The sequence below is a fragment of the Epinephelus lanceolatus genome, chromosome 12 (assembly GCF_041903045.1).
Source record: "Epinephelus lanceolatus isolate andai-2023 chromosome 12, ASM4190304v1, whole genome shotgun sequence".
Taxonomy (NCBI): domain Eukaryota; kingdom Metazoa; phylum Chordata; class Actinopteri; order Perciformes; family Serranidae; genus Epinephelus; species Epinephelus lanceolatus.
Window position 1 is genome coordinate 28,446,026 of NC_135745.1, and position 17,845 is coordinate 28,463,870.

The 17,845-nt window shown below is 41.1% G+C and overlaps 1 protein-coding gene across 1 annotated transcript; it reads right to left on the minus strand.

The window, feature by feature from the left end:
- Nucleotides 1-742: 742 nt before the first annotated feature.
- pif1 (PIF1 5'-to-3' DNA helicase homolog (S. cerevisiae)) lies at nucleotides 743-14,926 on the minus strand. The gene is made up of 13 exons (XM_033650403.2): nucleotides 14,792-14,926; nucleotides 14,025-14,585; nucleotides 13,784-13,907; nucleotides 10,982-11,107; nucleotides 10,144-10,297; nucleotides 8,899-9,013; nucleotides 7,090-7,196; nucleotides 6,681-6,820; nucleotides 6,204-6,310; nucleotides 6,016-6,103; nucleotides 4,655-4,800; nucleotides 1,423-1,614; nucleotides 743-1,075 (listed from the first exon to the last, which is right to left on the minus strand). Exons 2-13 carry the CDS (start codon nucleotides 14,571-14,573, stop codon nucleotides 1,025-1,027), a joined length of 1,899 nt encoding a protein of 632 aa, XP_033506294.2. The 5' UTR covers nucleotides 14,574-14,585; nucleotides 14,792-14,926; the 3' UTR covers nucleotides 743-1,024.
- Nucleotides 14,927-17,845: the final 2,919 nt, after the last annotated feature.

Consider the following 17,845-nt stretch of genomic DNA (forward strand, 5'->3'; position numbering starts at 1 on the left):
ATATATCGTCCATTGACATGATGCAATGATAAATACTGGATTATCACACAGTCTTAAGAGGTGATCATATGGTATCAGAGGATGCTTTGGGCCAATTCCACGCAATGATGTCCTGTAGTTTTGCTGCCTTTCTTAGATCTAATGACATAAAATTAAGGTTGGGGATATTTAGGAAAAAAAAAAAGTCTAAAACAGACATACGTTGCTTTACAGCGACTACTTTAAATAGTATCATCAGTGGCAGCTTTAAAATTGGTTGAAATTAGACAGAGCCAGTATGAACTTAAGGGAACAGGTATGTTTAAAAAAACAAAACAAAAGGTAATGGCAAAGAATAGATTTACACCTGTCAAGGGAATTAACTATTGGGATGGTGAGAAACTGGGGTATTATTACTGTGTATGTTTTTATGTTACTCTTTTTGTTTTCTGTTTTGTATTGTTAGTTTGCTTTTTTAATATATAACCTAGTAGTAAACGAGTTCAAAGGGTAGGTATTACAAGCTTAAGCCTAAACCTTTGTCTATTTTTTTGTTTGTTTTGTTTTTTCTTGTAATGCCATGCCTTGTTGTTATTTATTCTTTATTTTGTGCATTCCTTGTGGAAAATTGTTAACAAGGACCAAAAAAAAAACAACACTATAGTATACTATATTACACTACTTTCCACTATTATGTGTTGTAGTTAGTGATGGCATAGCACTCAGAAGGCTCACTGACAAAACAGCACTCCACGCAGAGAAATAAATTGACTAAAACTTTATTGAAACACATGCCACAATCATGATAATAAATTAAAAATCAAGGCATAAAAAAGAAGCTATTAAAAATGGCCAGGAGGGGGCAGTGTGACTTAAAGTGCTGCCAGTTAAAACCGTGAGGTAGACTGTGATCGCTGATGTCTGTGATTGTTGCAGTCATTTAAAAAACAAATTGTCTCATGAGGAATAAAACATGATGATATCATGCAGATAAAACATGCACACAGTGCATAATGTCACAGGAGATGTGGATGAATTCATCTTCTCACCAGGAGTTTTCTTTGTTGCTGCCGCCAAGATAATCATCCATGGAGGCCTGCGGAGGACAGCGGAGACAGAGGAAGGTGTTTAATGAGACTGAAGGGTGTGTGGAAATGTATATCAAATGAGGATCGTCAGCAAATCTACCATGTGATGTGACTGCTACAAAATATAATATGGTTTTAGGTCTTGATTGTGTGTGACGACTTTTGACATTTCCACCGTAAATTTATGCAGAAAAGCAACAAATTGGTGCAGAAATATTCACTAGAATACAGGAAATTAAGTGTTTGATGCTGAAAATCCCCTCTGCCATTTTATATATGTCACCGCCCGATGGTGAAACACAATCTGCACCCTTGTAGGTAATGACAATGACACGAGGGAGACCTCTGCACCCACCTGCATGAGCAGCCTCTCCTTCCTTAGTCTGCTGTAGAAGACGAGAACATCTGGATCCGCCCTGACCACGCGGGGGTCAAAGTCCATCACCCGCAGACCCTCCAGGCTCCGAGCCCGAGACAAGGCCACGTAGGCCTGGCCGCTCTCAAACACCCGCGCCAGAGAGATCTCCACACAGTCCAGAGTCATTCCCTAAAGTAAACAAAGAGGAGACAAACACTGGTTACAGGTCAGAAAAGCAATTTTACAACCCAGAATTGAATCCATTTTGTAGTAAAATTGATGGATGGACGTTGCAGTATTTGACATAAGGTGTGTCCAATATTGCGCCTCCCAATCCTGTTACTCCTAGGTGTTAAAATCCTTTTATGTCCGCTTATTTCCTCTGAAGGGATCCAGGTGTGGGATTCCCTTTATCTCCCCGTGCTTCGGCTCCTCTGCTGTAAATCAAACATTGGTGACACATCGGTCGTGGCCACTGAACTCAATTACCCAGAGGGACACCATTTTCCCCTCAAACCAATTTCACAGTCTCAGGTCAGGATGTAGTTTGCTGTGGAAGCAGGCGGTGAGGCAGCGGAGTGATCGGTGATAACAGCTCATTATTGGAAAGCACTAACACCGGGGTTGGTGCTCAGGGTGTCTGTAGCAATTTCCCACATTAAATAGCACTGTGGCACCTGGTCTTACTCACCTAGTCTCTCTGCGTGCTGTGTGATTTTGAGACTGAGTTTCGGAAATGTTTTTATGGAAATGGATTTTATGAAAGAAATACAACACTTCTGATTTCATTGTGCCATTCTTTTGTTCATCATTCACTACTACAAAACAGTGCTTTAAAACTCGGTGGTGTTTATGTGGAGTTCAATTTAAGAGGTTTACAAAAAGACTGATTGCAAATCAGGGCAACCTGATGAATACCAGCCAAGAACAATCTGTTTTCAGTTAACCAGATTAACATGCTGCCACTCTGTTTAATAGCACAGCGAGTGAGAGCACCTCGCCATCCATCACGATAAAAAGGAGGATGGGAAAAGTAGTGTTAGAAACAGCAGTGTGAATACTGAGCAGAGGAACTAGAGCTGTGGTCAGAATCCATATTGCATACAAATACTACAGTGTTAAGTAGTCCAATACTGCACACCTGCTGGTTATATCATACTGTTTAGGCAGACCCTTCAGGAGGTCTCAAGCCAGCCTGGTAGTACAGTGAATGGACTAAATGGACTGCACTCTACATGTCACATTCACACACACACAGTCACACACTGATGGCCGAGGCTACTGTACATAGTGCCACCTGCTACTCAGTAACCATTCACGCACACACTGATGGAACAACCATCGGGAGCAACTGGGATTCAGTATCTTGTCCAAGGATACTTCAACACGGGGACAACCCACTTTACCTCTGAGCCAAAGCTGCCGCAGTGCTAACCTCAAAGGTATGAAAGGGTAACTGATATTTTTCAACCTGGGGTGCAGCCAGCAGCGGCAAAACAGGCTGCAATGTAAACACGTGGGGCATGTTCACACACCATTAATTTACGTCCACTAAGTGTTTGTTTTTGCTACTGGCAGGCTCAGATTGTTATAATACCCGTCCGACAACATTATGGAAAGGATCCCTACAGAGATAGACCTTGTGGTGAGAGCATAAGATCGTTTTTGTTTAACCAGAATGAACTGAAATTGCCGTCGCCAAACCCACCAGACTCTATTTAAATAAACACTGATTTTATCATCGTAAAACACACTTCATTTTAAGTCAAAATAAACAATATACAACCCACAGAAAACATCTTGGTTCATCTTTACACTGGTCCAACAATCCCCAACTCTGGTTTGGTTGAAATAAACATTTAATTCATCCAGTTAGATGTGAACTTATGCTGGCTCTATACATGCTAAAATTACTGTTTATTTAAATGGAGTCTGGTGGGTTTGGGAATTGTGATTTCGGGGCTGTTTCTGGTTAAACAAAAATGATCTTACTCTTTAAGAAAAAGGTCTATCTCTGTAGGGATCACTTCCATAATGTTGTCACACACTTAAAATAACAATATGAGCCTGTCAGTGGCAAAAGCAAACACTTTTTGCGAACAGAATTGATGGTACGAACACACCCCAAGTGTTTGCATCACAGGCTGTTTCACTGCTGTCTCCGTCAATACTGGACCAATTTCAAAAACTGTTACTTAGACATAAAAACATTAAACAACTCTCGTTTGGTTGTAATAAACCCTTATTTCACCAGGTAGAAGTGAAAACATTAGGCTCTGTACACACTAAAATGAATGTGTATTTAATGGTCTGGCAATTTTGGGTCCATCTCTGGTTAAAAAAAAAGTACCTTACTCTTTAACAAAAGGTCTATCTCTGTAGGGATCCTCTCCATAATGTTGTCAGACACTTATGAGCCCGTCAGTGGCAATTTTTGAGACATAACGATACAAATGCCCCGAGTGGATACGTTGCTGCTTATTTTGCTGCTACAAACTGCAGCCGTCTCACTCAGTATTGGACCAGTTCCAAAAGCAGTTGTCTCCATTAGTCACTTAGACACAAAAACATGGGGAAATAGGGTCCAGATTAAAAAATACTCAACTTAGCCTTTAAGATTTATCATTTGGGAACCAATTACGTCAGTACTAAATTTGTGCCAATCCATCCTGTACAGTAGATGCTGACAAGGAATATAAAAACTCTGCTTGATCCTTTGTGGCTCATGAAGATCTGTACAAAATTCTATGATCATTTCTAGCTATTGTCAATTTCATGACAACAGCTAAAAGATGTAGAGAAACCTCACACTTAATAAATCCAGTGATAACACAACACTACTACTAGTGACTAGACTTTTCTCCTGGGTTAAATGAGACAATTATTTTTATCTGAACACGGTGTATATTTCTGACATCGCTCTCATCTGCCCTCTCCTTTTCATCTTAACCTTGAAGAGCAGTAATGCAGACAGTGACTCAGCTCCAGCCATCGGCTGACTACAAATGCCGCACAAAAAGAAAAATGAATTAGTTTCAGACTGACTGAATTCAAATCACGTCATGTGAGTCACGCGTTCAAGAGGAACGCACAGAAAACACTGGTGTCCCATGGCAACACTGAGCAGTGTCTGCCACAAAGACAAACGGATGTCATCATGGTGATTTGAGAGCTTTTGTCTAAGTATTGCTGCGCGAGTTGTCGCCAGTGTGGCCGAACCTGTACTCACCTGGCTCTTGTGGATGGAGATGGCCCAGGCCAGCTTGAGTGGCAGCTGTTGTCGACTCAGGTGGATCCCACCGCCGGACTTAAACACCCAGCGCTCGGGCTTCAGCACCTCTGTGACACCACACAGGAAACGCACACGTGGGAGTCCTGAGGCAACAGAGGATGAGTCAGTGCATGGATGGACTGAAATTTACCACCATCATTACTGAAAAGACATAATCTGTGGCATTTTAAAGGAATATGACATTTTGTTTCTGCCTGACCTACCGATACAACATGAAAGACCTTAAAGGGTAACTTTGCTATTTTTCAACCTGGACACTATTTGCCTGTGTTTTTGTGTCCAATTGAGTGTGGGAGACAGTTTTTGAAATTGGTCCAGTTGAGCAAGGCTGCCACAGCAGACAGCAGAGGAACAGCCTGCAATGTAAACACTCAGGGCATGAGTGCAACATCAATTTTTGTTCTGAAGAGTGCTTGCTTTTGCCACTGACAGGCTCATATTGTTATTTTAAGTGTCTGACAACATTATGGAAAGGATCCCTACAGAGATAGACCTTTTGTTAAAGAGCAAGATCCTTTTTGTTTAACTAGAAACAGCCCTGAAAGCTCAATAGCCAAACCCACCAGACTCCATTTAAATAAACAGTAATTCTAGCATGTATAGAGCCAGCATGTTTTTTACACCTGACTGCTGAATTAAGAGTTTATTTCAAGCAAACCAGAGTTGGTAAATGTTGGAACAGTGAAAAGATGAACCAAGATGGCTTTTGTGAGTTTCATTTTGCTTCTTTCAGCTTTATATGAACTGTGTGTCACAATAATGAAATTACTGTTTATTTAAATGGAGTCTGGTGGCTTTGGTGAAAGTAATTTGGGGGCTGTTTCTCGTTATACTAAAAAGATCTTACTCTTGAACAAAAGGTCTATCTCTGTAGGGATCCTTTCCGTAATGTTGTCAGACACTTAAAATAACAATTTGAGCCTGTTAGTGACAAAAAAACAGTACTTTAAGGAATGTACACTAGAGGTGAACAAATGCCCCAAGTGGTTACACTGCAGCCTGTTTTGCATCTGCCGTCCGCAGTGCTCTCACTCAATACTGGACCATTTTCAAAAACTGTTGTTTCCATTACTCACTTAGACACAAAAGTGTGGGAAAATAGGGTCCAGCCTGAACAATACCAATGTTACCCTTTAAGTTCGTCTTTCATAAAATATCCTTCTGTGACCATTGCATCCTCTGCAATTCTCAGGGTGTATTTACAACTACATTTTTATGATTTTGTATAAAATATGGCTCCTCCGAGCAAATATGTCTACAATATGTATCGAGATAATTTGATAAAAAGAGATACTGACCATGTTTTCCAGTCTCAAAAGACACCACAACCCCTCGTGCTCCGTTCACCAGTCCTCGGGCAACATCCAGGTTCTTTGTTAGCATGACCTTAAAAAGCACAAAAAAGGTCTTCACCCAAACACATATCACAGGTTCACTGCTGCATGCTAAACTGCAGTAGATTGTGGAGAATAAAAAGTACATTCACCTGAGCTCCCACTTTGAGCTGGATCAGCCTGCTGACAGGACTGTGAGCATCTATCGTCCTCACCAGGGCTGGGTCGCTGTCCAGAGCCTCAAACGCACGCACTGACCCTGCAGGACAAGGAGAGATTCACTATATAAGAACCCTAACATATCTGAGTATGAAACCACAAACAAGGAAATGGTTAAAAATCATCACAAATGTTGTTAGTTCAGACTTAACTGCCCAAAAAATAATCTAAAAAATGTTTAAACTGCTGGTTAAAAACACTCCTCACAGTTTACTGACGCAGTTACGGCTTACAAAAATAGAAGTATATCTAAACAGAATACAGCAGGAGTCAGAAAGTAAGGGGTGTCTGGCTGAGACTGAAAATAGGTTTCAACACAGTCAACCGTCCTGCCTATTTTCACCTGGATCAAGATGAAGAAACACCTGTTTCAAGTTGAAGAGGAAAAAAGGAAATGGAAGAATTCAGACCCGGCAGCTGCTGGAGTTTGTTCTCATTTGTGAGCTCCACGTCGTCCTTGTGCGTGCACAGCCTGGTCGCTAGAATACCGTCCCTCTCGATGTTATGGTAGGCGCTTTCCATCAGCTTAGCAGTGACTTCCTCTGTCACCCTAAATGGTGTTAATCGAGACAGAACATTTCATTTAGCAAAGCCATTTTTGCAGCAGAGAATAAATGTTCTGTAGAGTAAAAAAATGACCTGCTAGGCCTAAAAAGCCTCAAACAGCTCTAAAGGCATTTATGCAACGCTCTTAACTAGACAACACATGATGCTCTACATTTGGACTAATACGTGTGTGTGAGGATCACATTAGCTGTAATAAAACACACTTTGTCAATGACATGGCTCGAAAAACAAGGACAGAACCCATTACTTTACCTGCCCACCCTCACTGCCTGCAGGAGGGAGATGAATGACTGGTCAGTTTGCCTCCGCACCTCCATTAGCTCCATGTTGACCTGGATGACCTTACGCCAACTCCTAGCCTGAAAAAGGGAAGAGGTCTTTTTCAATAACATCCATTAAAGGAAAATCCCACCTATAAATTGTTAATTTGTATATCAATTACTCACCCTGTTTTACATAAAATTTGTAAAGAAAACTTTGTTTTTCACAGTGAACAAAGAATCCAATGACTGGATAAATAAGACGCCGTAGCCTGACATGCACCTCCCCAGAAATGTAACTACACGTCGTGGTGACGCAGACCTCCTGTCTGTTTCTGTAAGCTGAACCCATTTCCCTCCCAGTTGAAACAAAGCTTTTATTTACTTTAATTTCACAGATAAAAAAAACAATAAATAGTGAAGCCAATAAAGCCTCCACAAAAATAACATTTTAAGTCTTGTGTGTGATTTATCCTGGCTTCATATGAGCAGAGGAAATCTCACTAGTTGCTAGGCTAATTTATACAATGTAAAATGCCATAGGCTTGTGCTAATAACGTTAGCATGTTATATTTGTTTGTAAAAACGTGTTTAGTATAAGACAGTTGTTTTGTCAGTGAACCTTGTGAGTTATAATGGAGCTGAATTTTGTAACGTTACCTTTGTTAAATGTTGCTGTTGTTCCTGGCTTCATATGCATAGGGGACATCTTCGCTAGGTTAATTTATATAATGTAAAATGCCATAGGCTTGTGCTAATAACGTTAGCATGTTGTATTTGTGGGGAAAATGTGTCCAGATAAAGACAAGTGTTTGTCTGTGAATGCTGCGAGTTATAGTGAAGCTGATTTGTGTACTTGTGTTTGAAACGGTCTCTATTAAGCCACGTTTAATGTGTGTTTAATGTGTGTTTAATGTGTGTTTTGAATCAACTACACTTTACAGCACTTCACAGAAACCTCCGCTGCTGACTAGTGTTTTGGAGGTGTAACTGCAGAGTGACACAGACACACCACCACACAAGCATAAATGCTCCCAGCGGCGTAGGTCACATGTGTAGGCTATGGCAGAGGCTCTGCATGGAGCTGACACACAAGTATAAATCCTGATTAATAGACTGAGGCAGCATACACCAGCAGCTCCTGTGTTCAGTGAGGTAAATTTACCGTTCAGTTCCTTGTCGAAAATGTCTGTCTGGGAAATACTGAGCATACGACTGGATAATTGAGACTTGGATTATACTGCACGAGTTTTGTTGGAGTTTGTAAGCAGATGTTTTGATAAAGTTCAGCTGTTGTTAAATGCAGACCCCTTTTACTTTATTAATTAAGAATTTTCTATTTTTAGATTATTCATTCACTGTGGAGGCATGTGGGGAAAAAAGCAACGTTTTCTTAATGAATTCAATGCAATATGGGGTGAGTAACTGATAAATAATAATTTAGGAGAAAAGTATTTCTTTTGTGCTCTTCAGGAAGTGAGTAGATGACTCAGAACAGTACTGACTCATAAACTCTGATCATTCTCTCAGCACATGCACGGAAATAATAGATAAGCAGTCTTGTATTGTGACTGTGGAAGTGTCAAATGGTCTATCAGTCTTTACTACAATTTACATGAGTGAGTACACAAAATATTACAATTTCCATCTCCAACTATAACTCAAAATACACCATAGACTTGAAAGAACACTTCAGTGTTAATGACCCAATCGCTCTAATGCCCTGTCAGCTCATTGACCACAGCATTACCAAAACAATGGCATAAACATGGAGGAGCTCTAAGATCCAGGATGATCTGACCTGGAAGCAGAAGCTGGCCTTTTCCCTCCCCTTAGAAACAGGAGGCAGCTGGAGGAAGTCGCCACACACGATCAGCTGGATGCCTCCAAACGGCTGAGTCGACCTCCTCACCGACCTACAAGAGCATCACAAAGAGCGTCATGTGTGTCACAAAAAATGCCTGCAGTGATTATAAAGTATACATGGCTGAATTATTTTTGATTATCTGACAGCCATGCTTTTTTTTTATAATCTCATATCAAATCTGCAATGCAGTGTGTCACAAAATATAGCTCACATCAGACAACGCTGAGCTTTAAAACCCAGGATATGGTCCAATCTAACTGGAGCCATAAACCATAAGACACAAGCACACTGAAATTCATATCAAATTGTGTTAAAATCCTTCCTGCTTGAAGTCACACTGTGCTCAAACACTGTCACTGTAGCATCACAGTGAAATTTAGGAGGTGATGGGAGTCTCTGACAGGGGTGTGTAAATCTTAAGTGTCCCCACAGTGTGTTTGGAAACTTTGAATTTTGAGCATCAAACATTATGAGCAGGTTATTACAGACCATTTAAAACCTTGACGTCTGCCATTCTCTGTTCACTCTTCAACACACAGCTGAAACTTATTTTTCTTTAACCTTTCAACATACAGTTTTGTTTTTACGAATTATAAATGAATAGTTGTTTACACATCATAAAACACACTTTATTCATAGTCAGCAGAAACAAAATGAAATTCACAAAAAACGCCGTGGTTCATCTTTCCACTGTACCAACAATCACCAACTCTGGTTTGGTTGAAATAAAAATGAAATTCACCCAGTTAGATGTGAAAATATGCTGGCTCTATACACGCTAAAATTACTGTTTATTTCAATGGAGTCTGGTGGATGTGGTGACAGCGATTATGGAGCCGTTTCTGGTTAAACAAAAAGGATCTTACTCTTTAAGAAAAAGATCTGTCTCTGTAGGGATCCTTTTCATAATGTTGTCAGACACTTGAAATAACAATCTGAGCCTGTCAGTGGCAAAAACAAACACTTTTAGTGGACATAAACTGATGATGCTTGTGTTTATATAGCAGGCTGTTTCGCTGCTGTCTCTTCAATCCTGGACCAATTTCAAAAACTGTCGTCTCCATTTGTCACTTAGACACAAAACATGGAAAAATAATCTACAATCTGCTTCACTAAAGATTTCTATTATGATATACTGTGGCAGCATGAAGTGATTTTATTTTTACATGGTCGTCTCACCTGGCCACTGCCTCAAGCTTGTCAAAGAACTGAGCCTCCACCATGGAGACCTCATCAATGATGAGGTGTCGACAGCTGGTCCAGTGCTGCAGCACCCCGGGCCTCTGAGCCAGCTCGATGCACTGCTCCAGCGGGGCCGAGCCGGAGCCGATACCTGGAGAGAGCGTGCGGGGACAGGAGGATGGGAAGACAGATGGTCTGAGGGAACATAAATGCATAACACCTAATGCAAACACTCAATGCACGGCCTCTACTGTTTATTAAGATTTAATTAAAAGACATCTGTTAATGTGGAGAGACATCTGACACCTCTGCTTTGATTATATTAAAGATTCATAACCTGAAAAACGCCATCACACAGACATTATAGCGCCGTCAAAGGCTGCAGCTCTACTTTGACAAAGTAAGCACAACCAAAGGAACAGGACTGTGAACACAATTGTGTTTTGATAGTCCAGTTTCAACCGTTTTGTATCATTGTAAACTGAATACAGTTGAATGAAACAAGCAGCTTGAAGATGCCACATTGGCAAAGTGTCACTTTAATTAAAAGAGTATAATCTGCAGATTTAATTGGTAATGAAAAGACGTGTTATTTGCCTCTCTACTGATAAAGATTATGCCTCATGCTTTGTGTCCGTCAGCAATGACTAATTTCAGGAGAGGCCGTTATTGAAAACAGCAAATTGACTAATTATTTGGGTACCACTCAATATGTCTTGTTGATGTTGAGGATAAAAACCCTCTGCACATCTCTCCCCACTAATTATGTGTTATTTACAGACACATTTGTGTCAGTGTTTTGTAACAAACAATTTCCGTCTCCTTGGAGACTGACCAGCAAAGTTGTGTAACGTCGTTCCTCCGATGTGACACGCGGCCACTCCTGTGCTGGCGGTGGCGAAGGTGCTCTTTGGAGGAAGAGACCCCATGATTCTCTTCAGTAGGAAGGACTTTCCTGTACCTGGAAAACACACATTCAAAAGAGCTTGAAAGGGTATACCATTCAGGATTGATGGTTAATGTTTGCAAACACGCTTGCCAGTGAAAGTGAAAGTAAAATCCAACCTCAGATCAGCGTGTCACCTCACTTTATCCTCCTGAGACCCTACAGCCTCATACGAGGACATCACATTTTGGCTTTGCTGCACCATGTAATTCATTCTGCTCAGCTTAGACCTGTTGTCCTTGTTTGTGGACACTTCTTGTGCCATCTAGTGGTAGTACGAGCACAACACACTAATCCATGTAAAAACAAGATGGCAGCCATCTCTGCCAAGTCAGTCTGCAGCTGATCCTGACACAAAAGTGGACAAAGTTCAAAACCTGATCACATGTTAGGGTTGAAGCTTGTTTATTTAGGATTAATAATGTTTGTTGTTTGATACGGCAACAAATTTGACCAATTTCAGCAACAGTAACAAGCTGAGACACTGTTAATTAGGAAGTTTTTGTTTGAGGACATTGGGACTTTATTATCGTCTCGTCTGTGGCCTTTTGTACTTGATTGTTGCAGCATTTCACACAGGCCAATATGGTGTGACAGACTTACTTCTATGAGTCTATACATTGGTCTTAAGGAAATTCCTGCAAAGTAGCCTATATCTTTCAACATAGACACCTTCACAAGGAAAAACACCATAAACGTGTCACAAAAAGGAGATTTAAATCAGATCTATTGAGGAAATATTAAAGACAAAATGCCTGAAACATGTTACCTAAATGACAGCATCAGAGAGACATAACATAAGTCAGTCAGACAGTAATATTGCAAGAGTATCTGTTTTAGACAAATGGTCCTGAAAGCAGCTTCTTTGTGTCAGGATGTTGCGTGTGAATTTAAAGATTCAAGATTACTTTTTGTCCCTCGGGACATTTGTCTTGGACATAAAGGCTGCCACATAAGACACAAGACATTAAGTGCAGAGCAGGCAAGTGCAAACATAAAGTGCAGTCACATAAATGCAACACCATCTGAGTTTAGAGGAGGGAGGAAAGATTTTATACCTATTCAGGTTTCTCCTCCTGTATTAAACAGGATCCCTGATGGGAGCACTTTGTATTCTGAATACAGCACACGGGAGGAGTTTGCTATGACAGGCTACCATATCCCATTTACAACAAAATCAAAATGCTGCTGCCGGGTTATTAACAAGATCCAAGAAATGAGACCACATCGCCCAGATCCTTCCATCCTCACACCGCCACCCCGTTCATTTCAGGATACACTTCAAAATCCGTCTAACTGTCTATAAATCTCTCCATGCTCTCGCCCCTACATTCATCTCAGAGCTCTACCCTGTACGCCACCACAGACCACTCAGATCCACCCACCGTGGTGTGTTGGCTGTGCCCCATTCATGGAGAAGAAAGGCCGGGGACAAGGCTCTCTCTACAGCGCCGCCATTAGACAGGCTGAGTCTGTTGATGCTTTTATGACGCACCTTAAAACCCATTTTTTATTCTCTGGCTTTTAATTGTGTTTGACCTGTTCTTCTATTCATTCAATCTGGTTACCTGGGTTTAAACTTGTTTTATTTTGATGTTGTCCGACTCATCTGTGCACTTTTATGTCTCTGTGCTTGTATTTGTACTCATGTGTCTGTGTCTGTTAAGCACGTTGGTGCACGACCTGTTTTGCAGAACTCATCCCTTCATGCTACATCAGCAGAGCAAAAACTTTATTTACGACCCCTCTCATCCTGGTCACCAACTCTTAAAACTGTTGCCATCTGGCAGACGCTACAGAGCTGCCAGAACACGCACCACCAGACTCCGAGTCAGTTTCTTTTCCCCACTGCCATCAGCACACTAAATAAAACAAAAATCAAATAATATTTACCACTGCCATTCTGCCACCCACTCAGCCCTTTGCTGAACTTTAAATACTTTCATAATTATCTATTTAATGTCTTGTGTTTTTATGTTATCTGTTGAAATGCATCACTTGAGTGTCACAACTAATTTTGTTGTACTCCTATGTAATAACAATGGAACTCCTTGTCTTTGACATCAGTTAAAAGTTTCTGTGACGCAGGTGGAGAAGGTGAAAACATTGACATTTGATGGTAGACAAATGAGAGTACTGCGTCAAAATTTGAGTGACAGGCGCTGAGCCAAAAGGTGTTTCAACCATACCTGGGCTCCACTATTATTAATATATTGTTATCTGATCTTTTATGGTGTTATGAAAGGGTGTTTCCCAGCATTAATTATTTATGGGTTTTGGTCAACGTTTTAGCTCCTTTGTTTGTTTCTCTATGTACCAGCTGCTCATAACTAATTGACCTCTCGCTAAGCCACGCCCCTTTGTGGTGGTCATATTTTTGGAAAAATGAAACAGTGATTCCAGAGAGAAGCAGACAGAGGGGTCTACAGTCTGTGTTTGAAGGATATATCCAGGATGTCAAACTGACTCAGCAGCAACAACAGGTTAAAAAGACAAAGATAGTTAGAAGCTAAAGCTGAACTATAGGCTACAGATCACAGTGTAAAAGTGAACCACCACATCACTGCTGATCGACACACAAGACAATGAATATAAAGGGAAACTTTGCTGACATCGAACCAGCTGTGTGGCATCGCAGTGTGTGCAGATGAACAGTGTTTGGCTTTGTCAAAACACAATTTGATTTATTACCTGCACTTCCAGTGAAGAAGACGTTCTTCCCAGTCAGCACAGCACTCAGAACAGCCGCCTGCTCTTTATTCAGCCTCCGTGATGGCAGAGACAGGATGGGCTTTTTGCTTGGGTTGGCCTTCACCTGAAACAATCAATACACAGCCACTTAACAGACCGGATACAAAGATGGTGGTCGACTCAGCAGTGTGCTACAGATAAAAACACTTTTAAAATGTTTTTTTGAGTGTATTCAACTCACTGGGCTGAAGTTAGTTTCACTCCTCGACCTTTTGACCTGCTGTCCTGTCCCTGCCACAGTCTTATTGGTGCGGTCTGCCAGGCCTTTAGGCGCCTCTTTACTCCTCAGCTCATTGACTTTCTGGATATCCTTTTGCTGCAGGGGGCTGATGGCCTCGAAGCTGCGGGGCAGGCCGGCTTTGAGCTTCTCTCTGCCGCTCAGAGGCTTGCAGCTCAGCCGGGCCTGGTGTTTGATGCTCAGGGTTTTGAGGAAGAGGTGCAGCCGGTCAGAGGGGCAGTTGGAGATGAGCAGTTGGATGTTCTCAGGGAGCAGTTTGATGGTGCACTTCCCGTCTCTGGCGAACTTGGTGAAAAGTTTGAAGTCTTTAAGGGGGTAGTTTTGAGGGACTTTCCCGTCGCTGACCCGGAGGATGATCTCCTGGAACTCATTCCGGCCCAGGATCACAGAGGCTTTACGGATGACCTGCCTCCGGGTGGCCTGACCGGAGAGGTTCAACTGCTCCACCGTCACACAGCACTGCAGCTCGGCACCGTCATCCCCGGATAACATGGCTGCGACTTCCTGCCAAATACAGGCGTTCAAATTTATTAATGAACAGCTGTTTGCTTAAAAACTCCCTGAACTACAACAATATAACATCACCGCAGCTGTGCTTCATCCAATCGACACAAACACCGTGATCTTGTGCACAATTTAACTTCACCGCGTGATCCAAACAAACTTTAAATGTGTGTTAGCTACGTAAAAACTTTTATTTCACCTCTTACCTTTGTTTTTAAACAGATTACGTCCTAATCTTTGTCTTTCTTCCTCTCCCCGAGCAGCTGGTCCCTTCTGTGTGAAGGCGAGCACCGATTTTCAAATTCTCGGGCGTGAATTCAGCCAATAGCTGAGCGAAGCTGCGGACCAATCAGGAGGAGGGGATTTAACATCGCAGCCAATGAGAGCGCAAGAATAGACGCCCCGTTGCTGCACTGACCAATCGCTGCTATTATGACTGGTGACATCATATTTGTGTGAAAAACACATGGCTATCCGGAAGTAGTCCCTCCAGCGTTAAACTCCAGCCTTAAAAACATACTTTATTTTTTACGTGTTTTTTTTTAAACAACACGTCATGTACTTGGAGAAAAGGCGTAATTAAGGGTTCGTCTCTTGAAATTAATGTGCTGCTAAACGTCCTTGAGTTTTTAATATGTCTTTATTATAAGAAATAAAGCTCTAAATAAATAACCGGAAGTAGTGAACTTTTTGTTTCAAACTGTAGACATACGGTGTCATCATCATCATCAATCATCAAATTCATACACATGCAAATGAATCACTGAGAAAACGAAACCAGTGCCAAGCAGAAAAAGACAATGAAAGCAAAACAAATACAAGGTGAAATACAGCAGAGATAAAGACCTGAGTGATTCATGGTTCACATAAAAACTGTAAAACTACTGAATACGTTCATTGTTTTGAAAGCATTTGTGACAGAAATCATTGATGTGTTGTTTCATCTCCCTCATAAATACAAACAACAGGTGTAAATACAGACAGTGCACCTTAAAAAATATACCTGTTTTCAGAGAACTCTCATTAATTTAAAAACAGTGCCATTTGCAAAATATGCCCTTGAAAAAGGCAAACCCATCTCTGTCATATTTATTTTTCCTTCTTTTTGTAAAATCATTTTCTGCCTCAGGTTGGGCAACATCAAAATCAACCACCACAACGTCAGAAATAAGAATAAAACTATCACAGGGCTGACACATACTGTAGAGACAGACAACCATTCACACTCACATCACACCTATGGAAAATTTAGAGTCACCAATTAACCTGCATGTCTTTGGACTGTGGGAGGACGAAAACCCACACAGAAGGGCTCCCCCACCCCGGGTTTTAACCAGGAACGATCTTGCTGTGAGGCGACAATGCTAACCACTGCACCACCATGTCATCATCTACATTTATATATTAAAAAAAAAACCTTCCATGATAAAAACACAATATTGAGAACAAAGTCCAGGTTCTTGTCATCAGCACAAACACTAAATTTGACTGTCCTCACTGTCAACTCACATGTTCCAAACTCAATTTTCCATTTACAAAACACACAATTATTCACCTCAAAATGAAATCTCATTTTTAGTAAGAATGTGCTTGTTGAGGTAACCTTATGTAAATTGTTAGAGGTCAACTCTTTCCCCTCAGGAGAAATGGAAGAAAACAGGATCTTCTTAACGGGCCTTCAGTAACAGTGCTATAGGTGAAATAATGTGGCTTTTATTCTCTTAAGTCCAAGGTCTGCAGCTGTATTCTGCTGTGATCATGAAAATTAATTATGGAGATTATGATGCAAAATGGGCTGCAAACAAACAATCAAATATCAACGAGCGGGTTCTCCTTCATTGATTTGCTTCATCACGACGTCATTATCTTTCATTGATACACCCACTTACACACACACACACACACACACACACACACACACACATGCATCCAGCATAGCAACAAACCATTCATCATTTTCACATATCTGCACTTTCTGTGCAACTGTGTGAAGCTTCCCAGAAACTGATGAGACGGGAAAATGAACGTCACCAGTCAAGCAGCTGTCATTAGACAAGGCTGACTGCACCCAATAAATTTTCAGGTGAGTAACACCCTGATCTGTCAGCTGGGGGGACAATAACTGTCACAGATCAGTGTGTGAGACTAAAGAATCTCACACACACTCTAATCACCAGTCTCAAGGTGATGGGGAAGAAAAATTAATGAGGGCAAGGTGATTACTGTAATAAGGAAAAACACGATCTCTACCTTCCTCAGTCTTTTTAAAATATCATCACTGCCTTGATATTTGTAAAGGTTTTGGTGGGTGACGTGAAACTTCTTGCAAGGAAATTATGTGTTAAAGTGAAAAACACAAGTCAGGCGTAATACCCCAGAGTTCTGGCTTGCTGAGTCATTCGCTAATTAGACTCCACATCTTCAGCTTGTGAGCCTGTCCCCTAAAACAGCTATAAATGCAGCCCTTGTACTTTAATTTTAACATTAGAAAAAGTTCAATTGTTTTTGTGATTTTAAATGCAAGAGATGGTCTATTCACAGATGGGATTATGTCCACTGGTGATCTTTCTGCCTGTAGGAGGCCATTTTAAAGGTCCAGTGTGTAAGGATTAGGGGGAGAAATTAAATATCATATTAGTGTGCATCTTTAGCTCATAATCACCTGAAAATAAGAATTGTTGGGTTGTTATTGCCTCAGAATGAGTCATTTATATCTACACCTGGTCCATGTTGCACCGCCATGTTTCTACAGTAGCCCAGAATGGACAAACCAAATACTGGCTCTAGACAGGGCCATTCACAGTTTTTGTGTCAGCCAATGTAGTTAGCAGCCTTTCTGCCAAACAGTGCTGGCTAAACACAGATTTGAACAGGGAACTGTTCAGTGAAAGTGAAAACCTCTTGAATGTCCAGATCTTAAGTTATCAGAGAAAATACGTGAGCACACATTAGCAGGTGCTGGGCTAGTGGCCTGTCTGCAACAAGTCAAACAGTATCAAAGAAACACTAATTTGTAACCTGAAACTGTTTTATTCAGTGTTTAACCAGTTTAAATCACCTGGGGTCTCATTTATAAACATTGCGTACTCACAAAATGAGGCCTGAAAAGAGGCGTACGCCACTTCCCACGCAAAAGTTCTGATCTATAGAAACAGACTTGATGGGAGAAACTTTGACCCATGCTTACGAACATTTTGGAAACAGGGAATTGGCGACACAGATGACGAGGTGGAAGCCTGATAGTAGAAATAGTTAAACCT